Genomic DNA, 16,003 nt, shown 5'->3' with positions numbered 1-16,003 from the left:
TCGTAGTTAAGTGTGCTCTTGAGCGTGGGAATCACAGACAGCAGAAAAAAAGATGGATGTATCCACCACAACATCATATGTTGTTATGTTAGGTTCTGTTATAGTGCCTCAAGCTAGGCATTTTTGCTGCCTTAAACTTTTAAAACTCAAGACCAAGGGTCAGATTTGACTGTGATACTGACAGACATGCAGTTATAGTTAGAATCAAGGTAGCCAGTTTTAAAGCATATCCTGCTTACTCTGATTTAAAAATCAATGTGATCGAGACCATAGACTCATCAGAAGAGTTTGTACTACGTTCACAAAATCCAGCCAGGGTGGCTTCACCACAGACTACAATACATTTGGAAATCTTGGTTTGCCATCAGAATCCAAGCTTAAAGGCTTCACTTCGAAGACACACTAGCTATGGTGATTTTTTCATCGTAAACCTGCAGAGGTTTTTATATTGTTAATTTTTTAATATTCCTGATGACATTTCTGCACCTTAATATCAGTAAAGCATTTGAAAGCTGAGCTTTTACATTGTGGTACTGCAACTTAAGTAAAGGATCTAAGATCTTACAGCTCTGGCACAAACCCACAGTAGCTCATTTCTGATATTTGTTAAAATGAGACGAAGAGCATATCTGGATGGTTAACAGTTAAAAGTCTGAGTTTCCTATGATTAAGGTCAGTCTGTGCCAGCGGCTTCTCTCAAACAATGCATGCTTGTGTCTCTTCATTAAGACTTTGTGGTACACATGGAAGCTATACAGAGGGGAAGCAGAGTATGCAAATGTATACAAAGTCATAACAGAGAACTTACAGACCTTAAATTGAATAAATATATACAAAACATCAGGAGAAAAAAACAGTTGACCAAGAAGCTGTAATTGCAGCAAAAGGTGGTTCTACAAAGTATTGACTCAGGGGGCTGAATAATTACGCACACCCCGCTTTGCAGTTATTTATTTGTAAAAAATGTTTGGAATCATGTATGATTTTCGTTCCACTTCTCACGTGTACACCACTTTGTATTGGTCTTTCACGTGGAATTCCAATAAAATTGATTCATATTTGTGGCTGTAATGCGACAAAATGTGGAAAAGTTCAAGGGGGCCGTATACTTTTGCAAGCCACTGTACATATGCACTGTAATCTGAATCAATGATTATTAGGCTCTGGGCAGATAGGGTCTCTCTCTTGTCAACTGCTAATAACCATTTCCAGGTACAAAATATGCCAAAAGAAAGATCTGAGCAAGCTGGTGAAAATACAGTCTCTTTGTTTTACTGCTGTAAACTCCACTCCATGCATGCCCTACAGCTCACATTTGTGAGGAAGTGATTTTAATTTTTTAATTATAAATCTGTACTTTTGATATGGTTACGATTCGAACAGAGAACTGTCTCTTCTCTTTAGAGAACCTAGATTAAAGACGCAACACAGGACCTACTGTGGCCATATCCAGCCTAATCAGAAGGGGAAAAAATAACATGACTGTCTGCCAGTTCTTGGTTAGCCTGTTTAATGTAATCAAACACTGGTGGTAATGGTGCTAATTCAAACGAATTAAGGGAAAATGGAGTGTAGAATATAGGGATTGTTTGAGAACTTGTTAATTTTAGCAACTCAAACTGCTCCCTGGAGAAAAGATAATTACAGTCCAGTATTTGTGGTTTGTTGGCAACTCTTTGTGCAGAAATCCTGATGGGAAAGTTAGAGACCAAACTCTGTAGGCATGTCTAAAGCCAGCAGAGACTAATCACCAATGTCTAAAGCCAGCAGATTAATCACTCCATCAGACCACTACTGTCTCTTTGTGTGTGAGTGAAAAGAAAAGAAAGTGTTCAGAAAGACTCTTGATATACAGTGTTTGTCTTTTGCCGAACCCGTCCTGTTTTTTCCAGTGCTGTGGTGTGTTTACAGTGTGTTTAACTACAAACTGGCTGCATAGCAATGACTGACTTCATCATTTCCACATCTGGCTCTACAAATACAGCATGTTTTTGTGTGAAAATGTCTGAGCATATTAAAAAGGTTGCACACCATGAGCTGTGTCCTTTGCCATTTTATACATGAAGTTCTTACTACAAATTGTTGATAGAATCGGGTCAGTCTACAGTTTGTTTCAGTGTTATTTCACTGCTGCAATGGATGCTGCCTCGGTATAACATGCAGTAGGCAGGAGAGCCACTTGCAAGGTGCTGTTATCGCCATTTCACCCCAATTGGTCGTGACAGATGGCCACCCCTCCCTGAGCCTGGTTCTGCCAGAGGTTTCATACTGTCAAAACAGAGTTTTTCCTTCCCACTGTCGCCAAAGTGCTTGCTCATAGAGGGGGTCATATGATTGTTGGGTTTGTTTCTGTATGTATTATTTTAGGGTCTACCTTACAATATAAAGCCTTGAGGCAACTGTTGTTGTGATTTTGCACTGTATAAATAAAACTGAATCGAATTATCTGCATTTATCACAAATCTGCAAATCAGTGTGCTTACATTCAAGATTTCTCAATAATGTTAAAGCTGTGTCGACATTTATGTTTACACATGAACCTCTTTAGACTAGTATTTAGACAAGTTCAAGGCTGTGGTGTATGTGGCTCCACTGAGACAACAAAATCAGCTGTTCTTCAGTCCTCGACAGCACAACATAACAAACATAAAGTAATTCCCAAAGATAAATGTTCTCAGCCAAAGCCTTTTACGGAGGGCACATTGCACCACATGTTAGACAATAATCTTTTTATTGCCAATGGTAAAATATTCACACTCTGGAGGTCTACCTTTACAGCTATCCATACTGGGGGCTTTAAATGCCAGCTGGCTTCCAGTTAATGTGTTCTGTCACGGGATAGGTTATTACTTAAATCACGGCAAGAAAATAAGATGTTTTGGCATGGACATTTGTGTGTTTTTGTCATCATACTTCTCTTTCTTTGTGGAGAACGATGCTTACATGACATGCTAACATATACTTATTATTTTTGTCAGTACTTGCAACCAAATTTTTCAACACAGTGCTGGCATCTATATGCCATTTCTCTTAATGCTTTCCAGGGCCTAACAGTATGACTTAAATTACCACATGACTTAATTAACACCCCACCCAGCTCACCTGATTGTGACTCATTGGTGCTTTGCACATAGACAATGATGAGATGGATAGGGGGGTTTGCTGATGCCGTCTCAGGAATGTCCAGAGATTTCTCATGGTCAAATATCGTTTGAGCTCTAATGGTGTAGTCCTCTTTGAAAACAACTGCGGGTTGTTCCTTCACTTCAGTGGTCCCAGCTGCGATGTCTAGCTTTGGTGTAAGGATCTGTGATGGAACTGGGTGTGCAGCAGCGTCTTCAACTGATGACGTTTCAACCCATGCACTGATGTCCTGAAGCCTACTTGGCCTTGATGTGATCTCCGGGGTTGCCGTTGCTCCTACCTCAGACCCACCACAGTTGCCCTGGCTGCTGCCTTCTTCCCCTCTGCCACTGGTCTCACCCCTGCCAGATCCTGCCTGATCTAATTGGGAGATGTCCAGACGTGGAGGCTGCATGAGGACGGTGGGTAATGGAGGCAGCTGCAAGATATCTCCTGATACAAGCTCTTGTGAGTTGGTAGTAAGAGTTGTTGAGGCTGTGGTGTGTGTAGAAGTGAGTTCTATGGGTGGGCTGTCTGTGGGTGAATGTCCAACAGGTTCTGGTCCTTTTCCTTGGATTTCAGCTCTTTCAACATGTGAGGCTATTGTAGCATGGGGACTATATGTAGGGATGTCAGGTTTGTACACAATTGGAGTCATCAGGGAACTCATAGTAGTTGGCTCTTCCAGTTTAACTGTAAAAAAGGGGAACACAGGAGCAGGACAAGAATTTAGAAGTGGGCCCTACAAAGAGTTTGGCCGTTAAGAAGTGCTGCCCAACTGTAACTCTGTTAATGACAAAGGCATAATTTTTCCTTAGTCACTACAAAAAAAATAATTGCAAAACACATAATACGAATGTAAGGAAGCAACATTTTCACTAAAACTAGCCATATTCACAAGTCTTTCTTTATATCAAATGTGGTGGCAGCAAGAGGAGCTCCCTACTGGTTTGAATCACTGCAAGGGCCTAGCAACACCAGTGCTGTATGTCAAATGGGTGGCATCATTCATAGAGCTACATGAGTGCCAGAACAATGAAGGCCAAAAGGTCAGTATGCAAGATTACACTGTTCACCTTTATTGGTCACAAAAATGTCAAAATCAAATACAAATCAGTCACTTGTGATTAAAGAAGCATTTAGGAAATAATTACAGGAAAACCTCGGGAAGTAGGAATTCACATTAAAACACCCCTTTAATACTAAAGTAAATCATTCTCATTTCCTCCTTTCTTTCTTTTCAGTTTGTCCATGTTATTGTCAGTCATTCAGAAACAAATGCTAGGAAGGAAGAAGTGTTAGTGATCAACGTGGCAGTGAGTTACAAATGAGTATTTGCAAAAATCCGATTGTAAAGCTGGCATATAATGTAAAGAATGATCAGGTAGAAAATAAACACGTCTGCTTTGGAAAATAAGACACAGCACTGGCAGTGGGAAAATGTGGAAAACTATGAGTGTATTAAAAACCATTTAGGCAAGCAAGCAACATTTATATTGAGTGAAAAATGTTCACAGAATGAAATCAGCAAAGTCAATGAGTCATTAAATAAAGAAACAGGAGTCTGGGAAGCTGTCAGACGGCAGCTAGCACACACAGCAAGCTATAAAAGGATATGCAGCAGATTGATTGCTGATTTTGGAAACATGAAGTCACCTGTCAAGAATGAAGCTGTTTCAGTCTCAAGAAAAAATAGCACACCCTCAAGACATAATAAAAATTATCTTAAAATTGGTTAAATACAACCTCAGATAAAGAACAAAAACATGACATATTACACCGTATCAGTTTTTTTTGGGGGGGGGGGATAAAAACTGAGCCAAAATACAGAAACTGTGTGAAAATCTGCGTACACTTCTATGTTTCCAGGGGACTTAAGCTGCTAACCAAATTCACTTGATTATCTGATCATCAGTAAGTGTGAACACCTCTATAAATGCTAATGTTTTGGCTATTAGCGCATTATCAATTGTACATCAGTAATCAATCAGTCTGGGAAGGGTTATACTGTAAGGCTATATCCAAACCTTTCCAAGTCCATCACTGCACAGTGAGAACGATTATTCATAAGTGGAAAACACAGAAGACATTTGCCAGTCATCTTAGCAGAGAAGACTGGCAAATGTCAGAAGACATTTCAGACTCTACTAGCCTCAGTTAGCATGTTAAAGGTTAAAGTCCATGACAGTTCAAAAAAGATGGAATAAATTTGTTTCTCTCTAAAAACAACATAACATAAGCCTTCTGGAACCATGAGACCAAAGTGGAGATCTCTGTTCATAACAGACCTCTCCATTAACATGAACTGCTCTGTTCTTGTCACGGTTTGCGTGGAGATAAGAGGTGTGGACCCAGGCGCAGACAATAATGAAGGAGAGAGTGTTTCAAACGGAGAGTGAGCCTTTATTGCGGCTGTAAGAGTTACCACAAAACCACTAACAAAAACCTAAACTGGGGACAGCTAAACATGAAACTAGAAACATAAAACTAAACAACCTGAAACATGGAAACTTAGCTGGAGAGAGACTGGGGAAGATGAACAGGACGACCAACAGGCATAATACACAGAATGATACACAGACGCTCCGATGAAGAACAGAGGTAACCACACACTAAATATACCTACACACAAGGTAACAAGGAAATGGCACACAGGAGGGAGACACAGCTGAACCTAATTAGACAAGACAACGGGGAAGCAAAACAGAATACATGACCTGAGACATGGACCTTCAAAGTAAAACAGAAAATACAACTGGCTCAAGGGCAGCGACTTGAAACTACAGAGGGGACACAGAGTACAGAGACCAAAACCTAAGAACTAGAAATACAAAACAGAAACCATGACACTAGCAGTCAAACTCCAGATGAAAACAAAGATCAATAATAATACAAAAACCAAAACACTGGGTCACCAACCCAGGACCGTGACAGTTCTAGAGTCAAATGTGAAGCCATCTGTCTGACAGCTAAAGCCTGGATGAAACTAGGTCATTAACAGGACCCAAGCACAGCAGTTAATCTACAACAGAATAACTGAAAAAGCAAAGAATCGGTGCTGTGGCCCAGTTAAAGTCCAGACCTCAACCTGACAGAAATGCATAAATAAATCCTCACAAAGTTTAAGAACTGAAGAAAGAAGCTATGAAGAAGAATGGGCTGAAATTCCTCCACAACAATGTGAGAGACTGATAAAGTCAGACAGAAAATAATTAGTCCAAATTATTGCTGCTACAGGTGGCTCTAGAAGCTGCTCAGTCCTGAAGTGTGCTTAGCTTTTCACACAAAAAATTCTTTTGCCATTTTTATTAAATGAAACTCTCCTTATTGACACGCTGTACTACAACATGTGCTGTTGTTTATCTCAGACTTGGTGAGAACCAGATAATTTTTATGTCGTGATATGTGAAAAAAACCTTTCAGCTGGAACAGCTGTACTTTCTTTAAATCTGTAACTGTCTCACATTGATCAGGCTTTTAAAAGAATTTTAGACGGTGCATAAGAGTTTTGTTGTAAGGCCCTTCTCCAAGTAATCTCTGATCCTAGGGAAGATTAATGCCTTGTTATAATGGAGCATATACCGCATGAAAAACTAACAATTAGGGCTCCTGAACATACAATGCATTCCTTTGTGTGTGTCTAAGTGCTGAGTTCATATGGTTAGTGTCCTGGGAATGAGTGGGGGGTTTGAGCGTCACATACATAATGCTTTAATAAACTGGATTTAACAGACTCCCCCCCATGTGTGAATGTGCAGGAGGGAGTTTCGTTGGGTGGGTTTTGTGAGTGTGCTTTTTCCTGTTTCTGTTTAGCACTATAGCCATAATTTTAGATCTAGTGAGACATATAAGGAAGACTTTTCAACATAATGGTAAATGGACTGATTCTTATATAGTGCTTTATACTGCAGGCAAGTACAGCACCACTATTATCCTCTATAACCTAGATAAAAAGTATGAATTAGAAAATACCTTTCTGACAACCTAAAACAAAACTGAAAATGATGTTACGGTCAAGCTTCATTCAGTTAGACTCCACTGGGTTACACAAGTCCTCAGAAAGTCTGTAACATAACAGGTGAAGCAGTCACAGAGCAGATGCTGAGGCAACGGATGCTGTGATTTGGCACTATATAAATAAAATTAAACTGAATTGAATCAAATGTTTCTGCACTAGTTTTACTAAGTAAAAGCAGTTATACTTCTGTACCTTTATTGTGACTTTTATTGCAGGAATACTTGTTAAACAGCATTTTTTGATTACTGCTTCTACCAAAGAGCTTGCTAAAGGTGTGAATTGCCTGCAGACTTGTGCTTTAACTGTGGTTGAGTCTGTCTTTTTGCACTGTGAAGGAGACCCTAGCTGCATTTTAAGCCCTGCCCAGTATGATGTCATGTATTTGGCGAGCTTCAGCCATCTGGCTGGGGTCTGTCTGTACACCGTCACTGTACATTTACTTTCTCTTGCAGTCATTACACAGGTTTCATGTTCAGTAAGGCAAGTGACTGAAATTATATGTTTAGTGCCTCATACTTGATGCTGCAGCTTCACACTGCAGACTGAGCTGGGCTCACTGTTAAAGTTTTGTGCTTTTTGTACAATGATGTCACTTATGGGAGAAATCCCCCTCTTTTCCATCTCCTCCTCCGTCTGTCTGTCTGAGTTTGGGCAGGGTCCCAGCTGTGAAACATTAGGGACCTGTCCTGTTTCTGTTCTATCTGTGTTAGAGTGCACGTGCTGGGTTTTTCCCCTCGTAAAAAACATGGCCCACCATTAACATGGCTACTGAGAGATCATTCTTCTGTTGGTTGGGTTGTTCTTTGTCACTTCTTTTTACTTGGCTATTAAGTGGTTGCAGATTGTGACACCTCGGTGTTTATTTACTAAATTAGACTTTTCTTGTCAAAGTGTTGTGGATGTTTGGAGGAGGGCCAATATTACAAGCTCAACAGTGCGGCATGGACCTGGATTCCATACACTTTGTAATTTGCTTTTTTGTTTTTTTTATCTGTAATATTACTAATTTTCTTACCCAGGTTACACAATGCAGCTAAAGAAACAGCTGCTCTAAACAGAATTCCTCATTAAAATATGACCAAAGAATTTGCACATACATGCTGATAGATCTCTAAATTATTATTGCCTTTGAGACTCGGTGTCTTGTGAAACACTGCTCTGTGACCTGCAAAGGTCCTGAGTGGGGCTGTATCTGTAATTAAAGTTTGTGGTTTTTAGAGTTTCAAAAGTCAACTAGGATGCAGAGACTTCAACTGTTCGATTTAATTCAATTTGATTTTATTGATATAGCGCCAAATCACAAGCACAGACGTGTCAAGGTGCTTAATATTTATATAAGGTAAAATAACCCTAAAAAAACAATGAGAGACTCCTGTCCTGTGAAACCAGCTCGATGTATGTGGCTTAAATGCAAGAAGCTGCAGAAACTGACATGCTTTTTTATTACACAGCCTTTTTCACCCTTTGAAACTAGATAACGGATAAGCACTTAATAGATATGAGACCACTCTGTTGCAAGACTAAGTTCATGCAAATAAGAAAATAAGCAGAGTAAATTACTGTCCAGTTCATCAATGTGGATCAATGTGTGTTTCTGTCTTACCCTTGAAGCAGAAAGCCCCGTGCCTGTCAGTGGGGTCTGGGAAACCAGTCTGGTTTTCATACTTGTAAAGTGTGCGGACCCCCAACTGGCCTCCTCCACACTGAGGCCTGGGGATGGTGATGGGGTAACGGACACTGCCGTCAGACAGCCAGCCAAAGTCGCAGCGGTTTAGCCCCGCCCTCCAGGCTGCAAACAGATGACCGGGCGATGCCAGCACGGCATCGTGCTTCTCGCACTCTTCCCTTGCTTGCTGCCAGGTGAACTTACTGCTGATGGAAGTAGGATAGAATACCTCGCCTAAAGACAGAGCAGAAACACAAAATCAGTTTACAGCTAACAGGTGGTCTTTTTACTTGATATTTAGTGACAATAAGCTAACTTCAACCAAATGTAACAAAATCAGCTGGGTATAGAGCAGGGGTGGGGAACTTTAGGCCTCAAGGGCTGATGTCCTGCAGGTTTTAGATCTCACCCTGGGTCAACACACCTGAATCAAATGATTATTATCATTACCAGGCCTCTGGAAAACTTCAAGACATGTTGAGGAGGTAATTTAGCCATTTACTCAGATGTGTTGGATCAAGGACACATCTAAAACCTGCAGGACACCGACCCCTGAGGCATGGAGTTCCTCACCCCTGGTATAGACCATAGCAGAGTAAAGAAACTAGTGGAGGAGCTATTAGGTCGAAATTTTACCTTCAGAAAAGTGCTCTGCTAAACGCTTCATGCTAAGCTAAGCTAACCACAGCCTCTATAATTCTGTATTTCAGCATGTATTTGTCTTGGATGTGTATTTACCGTGTAGTTTGTCTACGTAACAGTACACATCATATTTCTCCATGGGGTCACGGATGCCGTAGGTTCTCACACCTGGACGATTCTTTAGATTACCTTCACAGCCTGGACGGGACACTGTGACTGGATATCTGAAAAATTAACAATAATAATGACAATATTAAAAGTAGATGATCAGATATTTAAAGAGGTAATATTTATTTCTTTATTCGGTTTTCATGTTCTATAGTTGGGTCCCTAAGTTTTTGTAGTTTTGCCCCTGTGCATCAATACAGTGGACTGCACACGATGAAAATGTGACTTAAGTGCAGAGTTTCAGCTTTAAATCAAAAACAAACTTAATTCAAGTTGAACTCTGAATTATTGCTTTGACCATTTATGAATTACAGATATTTTTATACATATTTTAGTGAAACTAGGGAGCATGTGTAGGAGAGCCTCGAGAGGTGGAGCTATTCTCTGGAGAGAAGAGGAATGAAAGTCAGTAGAAGCAAGACCGAATCCATTTGTGTAAATAAAAGAGCATGAGGGGTGGAAAGGTGAACATGCAACGAGTAGAGCACATCTCAGGTTTAGCACTTTGGAGACAAAATTAGAAAGGTGAGGCTGAGGTGGTTTGAATATGTGCAGAGGAGAGAGAGTGGACAGGATGATGAAGACGGTGCTGCCAGGCGTGAGGAAAAGAGGAAGATCTCAGAGAAGATCCATGGATGTAGTGAAGGAGGAAATGCAGAGGGTTGGTGTGGCAGAGCATGGCCTCCCTCACTTGATTTACCATCGCATTGGGGCTCGCTGAGATTCCAAATGGCACTTCAACATTTGAATTTCGGTTATTTTATCTGCTAATTTGTCATGAAATTACAAGGGACTTTAAGCTTGAGATTACTTGTTTAAAGAAATGTAGGAACATACCTAACTGACTGGTCTGCAAGCCAGCCCGCATCACACTGGTCGAGGCCATCTTCAAAAGCAGCTGTCAGCTGCTCAGGTGTAGCGATGGATGCGTCTACAGAGTGGCACGCTTCCATAGCCTCAGAATAGTTCAGACTGTAGCGGCTGCTGTTAGCTCTGTAGTGGAACACCACACCTGCAGGAGGGTTAACAACAATCCGGAATGTATGGATGCCTTCAATAGCGTTTTATTAAATCAACATAATTTTAGATCCATTATTGAAGGTCCTAGAGACAAAATATTAACATATACGACCAAAATTATAAATAACCAAAAGTCAAAGTTTCAGTTCAGGCTTGAAAAACAAATCTACATGTCAGGAAATCAAACTTAAAATCAAAACAAAATCAGTAGCCAATCAGCCTGATTGGATGGAGAGTATCTGTGAACAGCAATTTTCAAGTCTTGCCACAGATGCTCAATGCGATTTAGGTCTGGACTTTGACCAGGCCATTCTAACACATGAATATTTTGGGCTAAACCATTCCATTGTAGCTATTGCTGTTTGTTTAGGATAACTGTCTTGCTGGAAGGTTAGTCTCAAGTCCTTTGCAGCCTCCAACAGGTTTTCTTTCAGGATTGTCCTGTATGTAGCTCCATCCATCTTCCCATTAACTCTGACCAGCTTCTCTGTCCCTGCTGAAGAAAAGCATCCCCACAGCATGATGCTACCACCACCATGTTTCACAGTGGGGATGGTTTGTTCAGGGTGATGAGCAGCGTTACTTTTACATCACCTCCAATTCAGTCAGCAGGTCTGGACTCAAACCAGGGGGACTCTACTGAAAACCACAACAAAAAGTACACTGATTGTCATTGCTACCTTGCACCCAGTTACCCAATCAGACGGTATGGCTTCCAACTAAAGGTTTACCATTAAAATCATTGACCCAAAAACTAGCTCCTTGTTTTATCGGTCCATATGAAATAGACCCATTGCAATCATACACACCTTCTACCTGAGCTTGTGGAATAACACACCTCTCCCTCTATTGCAGTGGCTCCCACTCCTGTGAATTTCTTTGTCCACCATGCTTTGACCTTAGTGATCCCTGTGTTAAATAGAGTTTTGTCTAAAATTGAAAGGTTGTGTTTTGAGACTTTAAATAATCGGAATTAAACTTTTTTAAAATGAATGCTGGCCACTCTCTATCTCCTGAGCTGCAAATAATGCAGATCTGGATCTCCAGCTTATGTTTTTTTTTAAAGCACTGTCTCCCCACAATACAGCACACTGCTTAAAAAAAGTGGTAATATCTTTGTAGCACACGCAACAAGACACAAGATGTCTCCTGAATGAGTGAAAGACTGATGTGAGACCTCCCAGGCCATTGTTTGTCAGTGGTGCTAGTTTCAGTCATTGTGCAAATGTACTGTTTATGAGGTTGGGAAACTTGAGTCAGCTGAGACTGAAGAAGTCACTTAGATGATACTGATTTCTCCCACTGAAAACGCTACGATGAACAGAATCAGCTTTTTGGGACTGGTGTGTTTGTGTAAAGCAGACTTTAGGTTTCCACATCACACTGGAGTAAAGTGTTTGTTGGACACAGTTAGCTTTGGACTAGCTGCCTGAAAGTTTTTAGGTCATCTCAGAGAATCTTTTCTCTTTCAGCAGATGGATTAGAAAACAGACCATTACAATGACCAGAGAGGAAGGGCACTTTAAAGAAAATGGCATGTGCACGCGCTTCAGTTAATACTTTTGGCGACACCTTTAACTTTGAAGTCTCTGCCAGCTGGGCACATCTGGATACAGTCAATGACGTTTGTAGACTTGCATACAGACTCCTAACCTGACTATAAAATGGTGAGTTGCTAGTGTTCCTGTGTGTTTTACTTACCGCTGACAGTGAGGATGACTGTGACCTGAGTGGACTCCAGCCCATGCATCACCTCGCAGCGGTATAACCCAGCATCGCTGGCCCTGAGCTTCCCTATCACCAGAGAAGCATCTCCCAACCACTGCGGGTAGCTGGGCACTGACACCCTGCTCTCAAAGCCATGCCCCACCTTTACTCCCATTCCCTGGGCCACCAGCACCACTTTCTCCTCCTGCCCATCTAGCTTTGTCCACTTGATCCTGCCATAGTCATCAGAGCTCTGGCTGTGAGTTTGCGCAGGTGTAGGGGTGTGCGTCAAAGTTTGTGTGGAGCTGCTGGGATAAGCTTGTGTTATGGAGAAGTAACATGGTAGCACCACTGTGTCTGCTAGAGAGCCAGCTACAGCCAATTTCTCCTCCATCTTCACTGCCATCTCTGGAGGTGCTGGAAGGAAAACAGGAACCAGTGTGAGTCTAAAATGAATAAAAGCAATGCTTTTTGGAGCATTTTAATGGAAGTACAACCTAACTAACAAGTCTAGACTCCACTTTTCATGAGTGCAATTCCAGTATTTTACTAGTTTAGCTATTTCTGTCTGTGTGTTACACCGAGTCTTTGTGTGAGGCTAGCTAACTCAGCTTGCTGACATTAGCTGATAACTTAGTACTCCACCCTGTCTAAATATGATCACGTCTGGCTCCAAGAATACAAGGCAGAGGCCCAATGCAGTGACTCAACGTCACTTCCCATCCAGTGAAACACTGATCCACAGCAACCCACTCCTTAGCTCTCAGGACCCAAAATAGAATCAGGAAAAGTAGGATCTGCTGCCAATAGCTAAGTACCAGACCCCGCAGGCCCATGTGTCATACCCAGAAGTCTATGCCCATGGCCTAATGGCTGTATTGATCTCAATATACACATAGATGCAGATCAATCTGAAAGCAAGAGTAGTGACCAGCTACACATGAGCAGGGTTTGCTTCAAAGCAGGAAAGCAGTTGCTGTGGAGTTCATCTATAAATCTATTTGGAGAATTGCAATTGGTTCATGAATCCTGTTTCTACCCCCAAAACAATAACCTTATACTTTGGCCTAACCAACCCAACTAAACAAGACCATGACAAATTACATATGTTCTAATTTAAATTTCAATTGATATATTCAAAGTCAGCTTTAAAATAGGTGGGGATATATGTTTAACCTGCATAAATAACTATGAAATCTAGTCATTGCACTAATACCTGCTCTGAGAAAGTGTGGGAGCGTTCAGCTGCAAGAAGAAAAATGAAAAAGAAAAAACAAGTGAAAGAGTGTGTGTGTGTGTGTGTGTGTGTGTGTGTGTGTGTGTGTGTGTGTGTGACTGCATGCACACTTAACCAGGGAATGCTGGTTAAGTGTGTATGCAGAGTGAATTTGTGTTGTGTTGAGAGTATAATAATTTTCCACTTTGTCAGTCTTGGATCTGCAAATCTGGCACGTAATTACAGCTACGTCAGAGAGAAAGCGCCAGGGCGGGTTACAAAGTTTGGATTCAGCTACAAAATCATATCCTGCTAGACTCAACTTACCTGGCTGAGGACGGGGTGAACACAGACACACAAGACAGAGCAGGAGTGTAAGGATGTGTTTAATCATCTCAACAGTATCTGCAAGAAAGAAAAAAAAAGTGAATGACAGTCAGTGATGGACCTTATAATAAATGCCAAATATTGGCCTGCTGAAAGACTGCAGTTAACTTTCAGTTGATATATTTTAGGTTGATTTTATAATGTTCAGATAAGTTTTTCTTTTTAAAAAAATCATAGAAGCAACGCAGTGACCACAAACCACAGAAAGTGTAGTCTATAGTAGTGTAATACCTAGTAGCATAACCTCTAAAATGATTTTAAAACTTAGTAATACTCTCTAAACTGTAGTCAATTAGTCTCAACCGACCAATCAAGTCATTAATTATTAGATTTAATTAACCACAAAGCTATTTTATAGGCAAAAATCTGACAAGATGGTGTAGTGAAGTAGCTATTCAGTAGCATCAAATGATAAAGAAGTAAATGAAAATGTAATTACAAATACTCAAACCCAGTACAGGAATATCAACCAGTAGTGTTGATGCAGACATCTACAAGCACAAATACTGCTGCGCTGTAGCCTTACACTGTAAATGAAAAGACAAGACTGTGTTTCCAGGTGAAGTGGATTTTTATGCAGAATTTCATCAATCTATAGGACAGTTTCTCCAGGACAAAAATAGGTTTTTAAAATCTTATTTTTAATTACTCACTTAATCTCATAGAAATAAAATTAGATGTTTTATTGTAGCTCACATGACCTACAGTTTTGAATCACTGTTAACTAAAATAAATGAACAGACATTATGGAATAATGCTTTTTTTTTCTTCCAATTTTCTTCCACTACTGCATGAACTAGGACAGGTGTGTCTGGAGTTCACACTGCCTGGACTATATAAAGTACTATTTGTTCTATTTCAACGTTAAATAAAAATAAATTAATTCATAAATACAGTTAGCAGTCATTGAATAATTATGAATAACTGAGGAACTTTTATTAGTCTTATTAGGACACATCCTGTTGGTGAATCAGATTTAGGTTTTGCTTTAATTCTTTACATAGCTCTAGTTTGCATAATTATTATTATTAAAAAATAATTCAAACACAAGAGAAAAGTTCTGCTTCTGAGACCACGTGTGTGCTAAGAGCTGTCCCAGGACTTCACTGAGGCTGCCGCAGTGATACAGCTTATCAAGTGATCAGGTGGTTCAGCGGTCATTGGCTGTGAGGGGATTTAATTGGTGTCTGGGTCAGTTTTATCAATGAGTCTCTAATCACTTGGCTCTACTAGTGTGGGAACATTCCCGTCACCTAAAAAGTAGCTCCTGATATGGGAATAAAACATTGACATTATAGTAATATCGCCATAACCACACAACTATTACACTTTGTTAATATCAGGTGAGTCACGGAGAAAACGTGATAATAATGATAATAATAATGATAATAATAATAATAATAATAATGATGTAATACAACCTTGGAAGAGCGTCCAAAGTCCAGCTGGCTCGTTTCAGGTTGATCACTTAAAACTTTTCCAAACGAAACTGCCGGAGATTCCAAATGATCCGCGGAGTGTGAGCGTGCTTATCTTTCAGACCAGTGTACTCACCCACTTCACTGGTGTGGCTGGAAGTTCAAATCCACTCTGCACGGGTTATTATCTTGATATTAGGAAGAGGAGGAGCGCACAATCCCGAAAGTAACGTAAAAACGGGGGAGGGACTTGGAAAGAGGAAAGTATAGATAGGCTGAATTTGGAGAATTTGGAGAAGTGAAGGAAAGGGAGAGACTTTTCTTTGTATTACTGGCAGAAAGAGCCGACTCCTGGGCGGGATGGCTTTGGAACCCTAACTGCTTCATATTTCTTTCATGTGTGTGATAAGGAACACAGTCTGCAATGTATTTAATCGGTTAAGTGACGACACTTAACCGATTATGCGTTATGTGTTTTATGCGCTTTAATAGAGAGCCAGGTGCTTCTGCACTTCACGTTCAAATTACGAATATTAATGCAGGGTCTTTACAACATCAGGCGACTGCTGTTGTGATTAGGCACTATATAAGTAACACTGAATTAAATGAGAGAATCTTTTTCTTCCAATATTTTAGTT

The 16,003-nt window shown here is 40.5% G+C and overlaps 1 protein-coding gene across 1 annotated transcript in view; it reads right to left on the bottom strand.

The window, feature by feature from the left end:
- vcanb (versican b) overlaps window positions 1–15,715 on the bottom strand; it is a 32,044-nt gene extending 16,329 nt beyond the window's left edge. Inside the window, exons 1-7 of the mRNA XM_003439618.5 lie at window positions 15,369–15,715; window positions 13,888–13,965; window positions 12,339–12,761; window positions 10,455–10,629; window positions 9,546–9,673; window positions 8,745–9,041; window positions 3,103–3,816 (exon numbers count right to left, since the gene is read on the bottom strand). Coding sequence (XP_003439666.2) covers window positions 3,103–3,816; window positions 8,745–9,041; window positions 9,546–9,673; window positions 10,455–10,629; window positions 12,339–12,761; window positions 13,888–13,954 — 1,804 coding nt within the window. The 5' untranslated portion in view covers window positions 13,955–13,965; window positions 15,369–15,715. The remainder of the gene's footprint in view (window positions 1–3,102; window positions 3,817–8,744; window positions 9,042–9,545; window positions 9,674–10,454; window positions 10,630–12,338; window positions 12,762–13,887; window positions 13,966–15,368) is intronic.
- Window positions 15,716–16,003: the final 288 nt, after the last annotated feature.

This window comes from Oreochromis niloticus, linkage group LG7 (genome assembly GCF_001858045.2).
Source record: "Oreochromis niloticus isolate F11D_XX linkage group LG7, O_niloticus_UMD_NMBU, whole genome shotgun sequence".
NCBI classification, from domain to species: Eukaryota; Metazoa; Chordata; class Actinopteri; order Cichliformes; family Cichlidae; genus Oreochromis; species Oreochromis niloticus.
The sequence above is the reverse complement of the archived record's forward strand: the minus strand, read 5'-3'. Positions and strand labels throughout refer to the sequence as shown.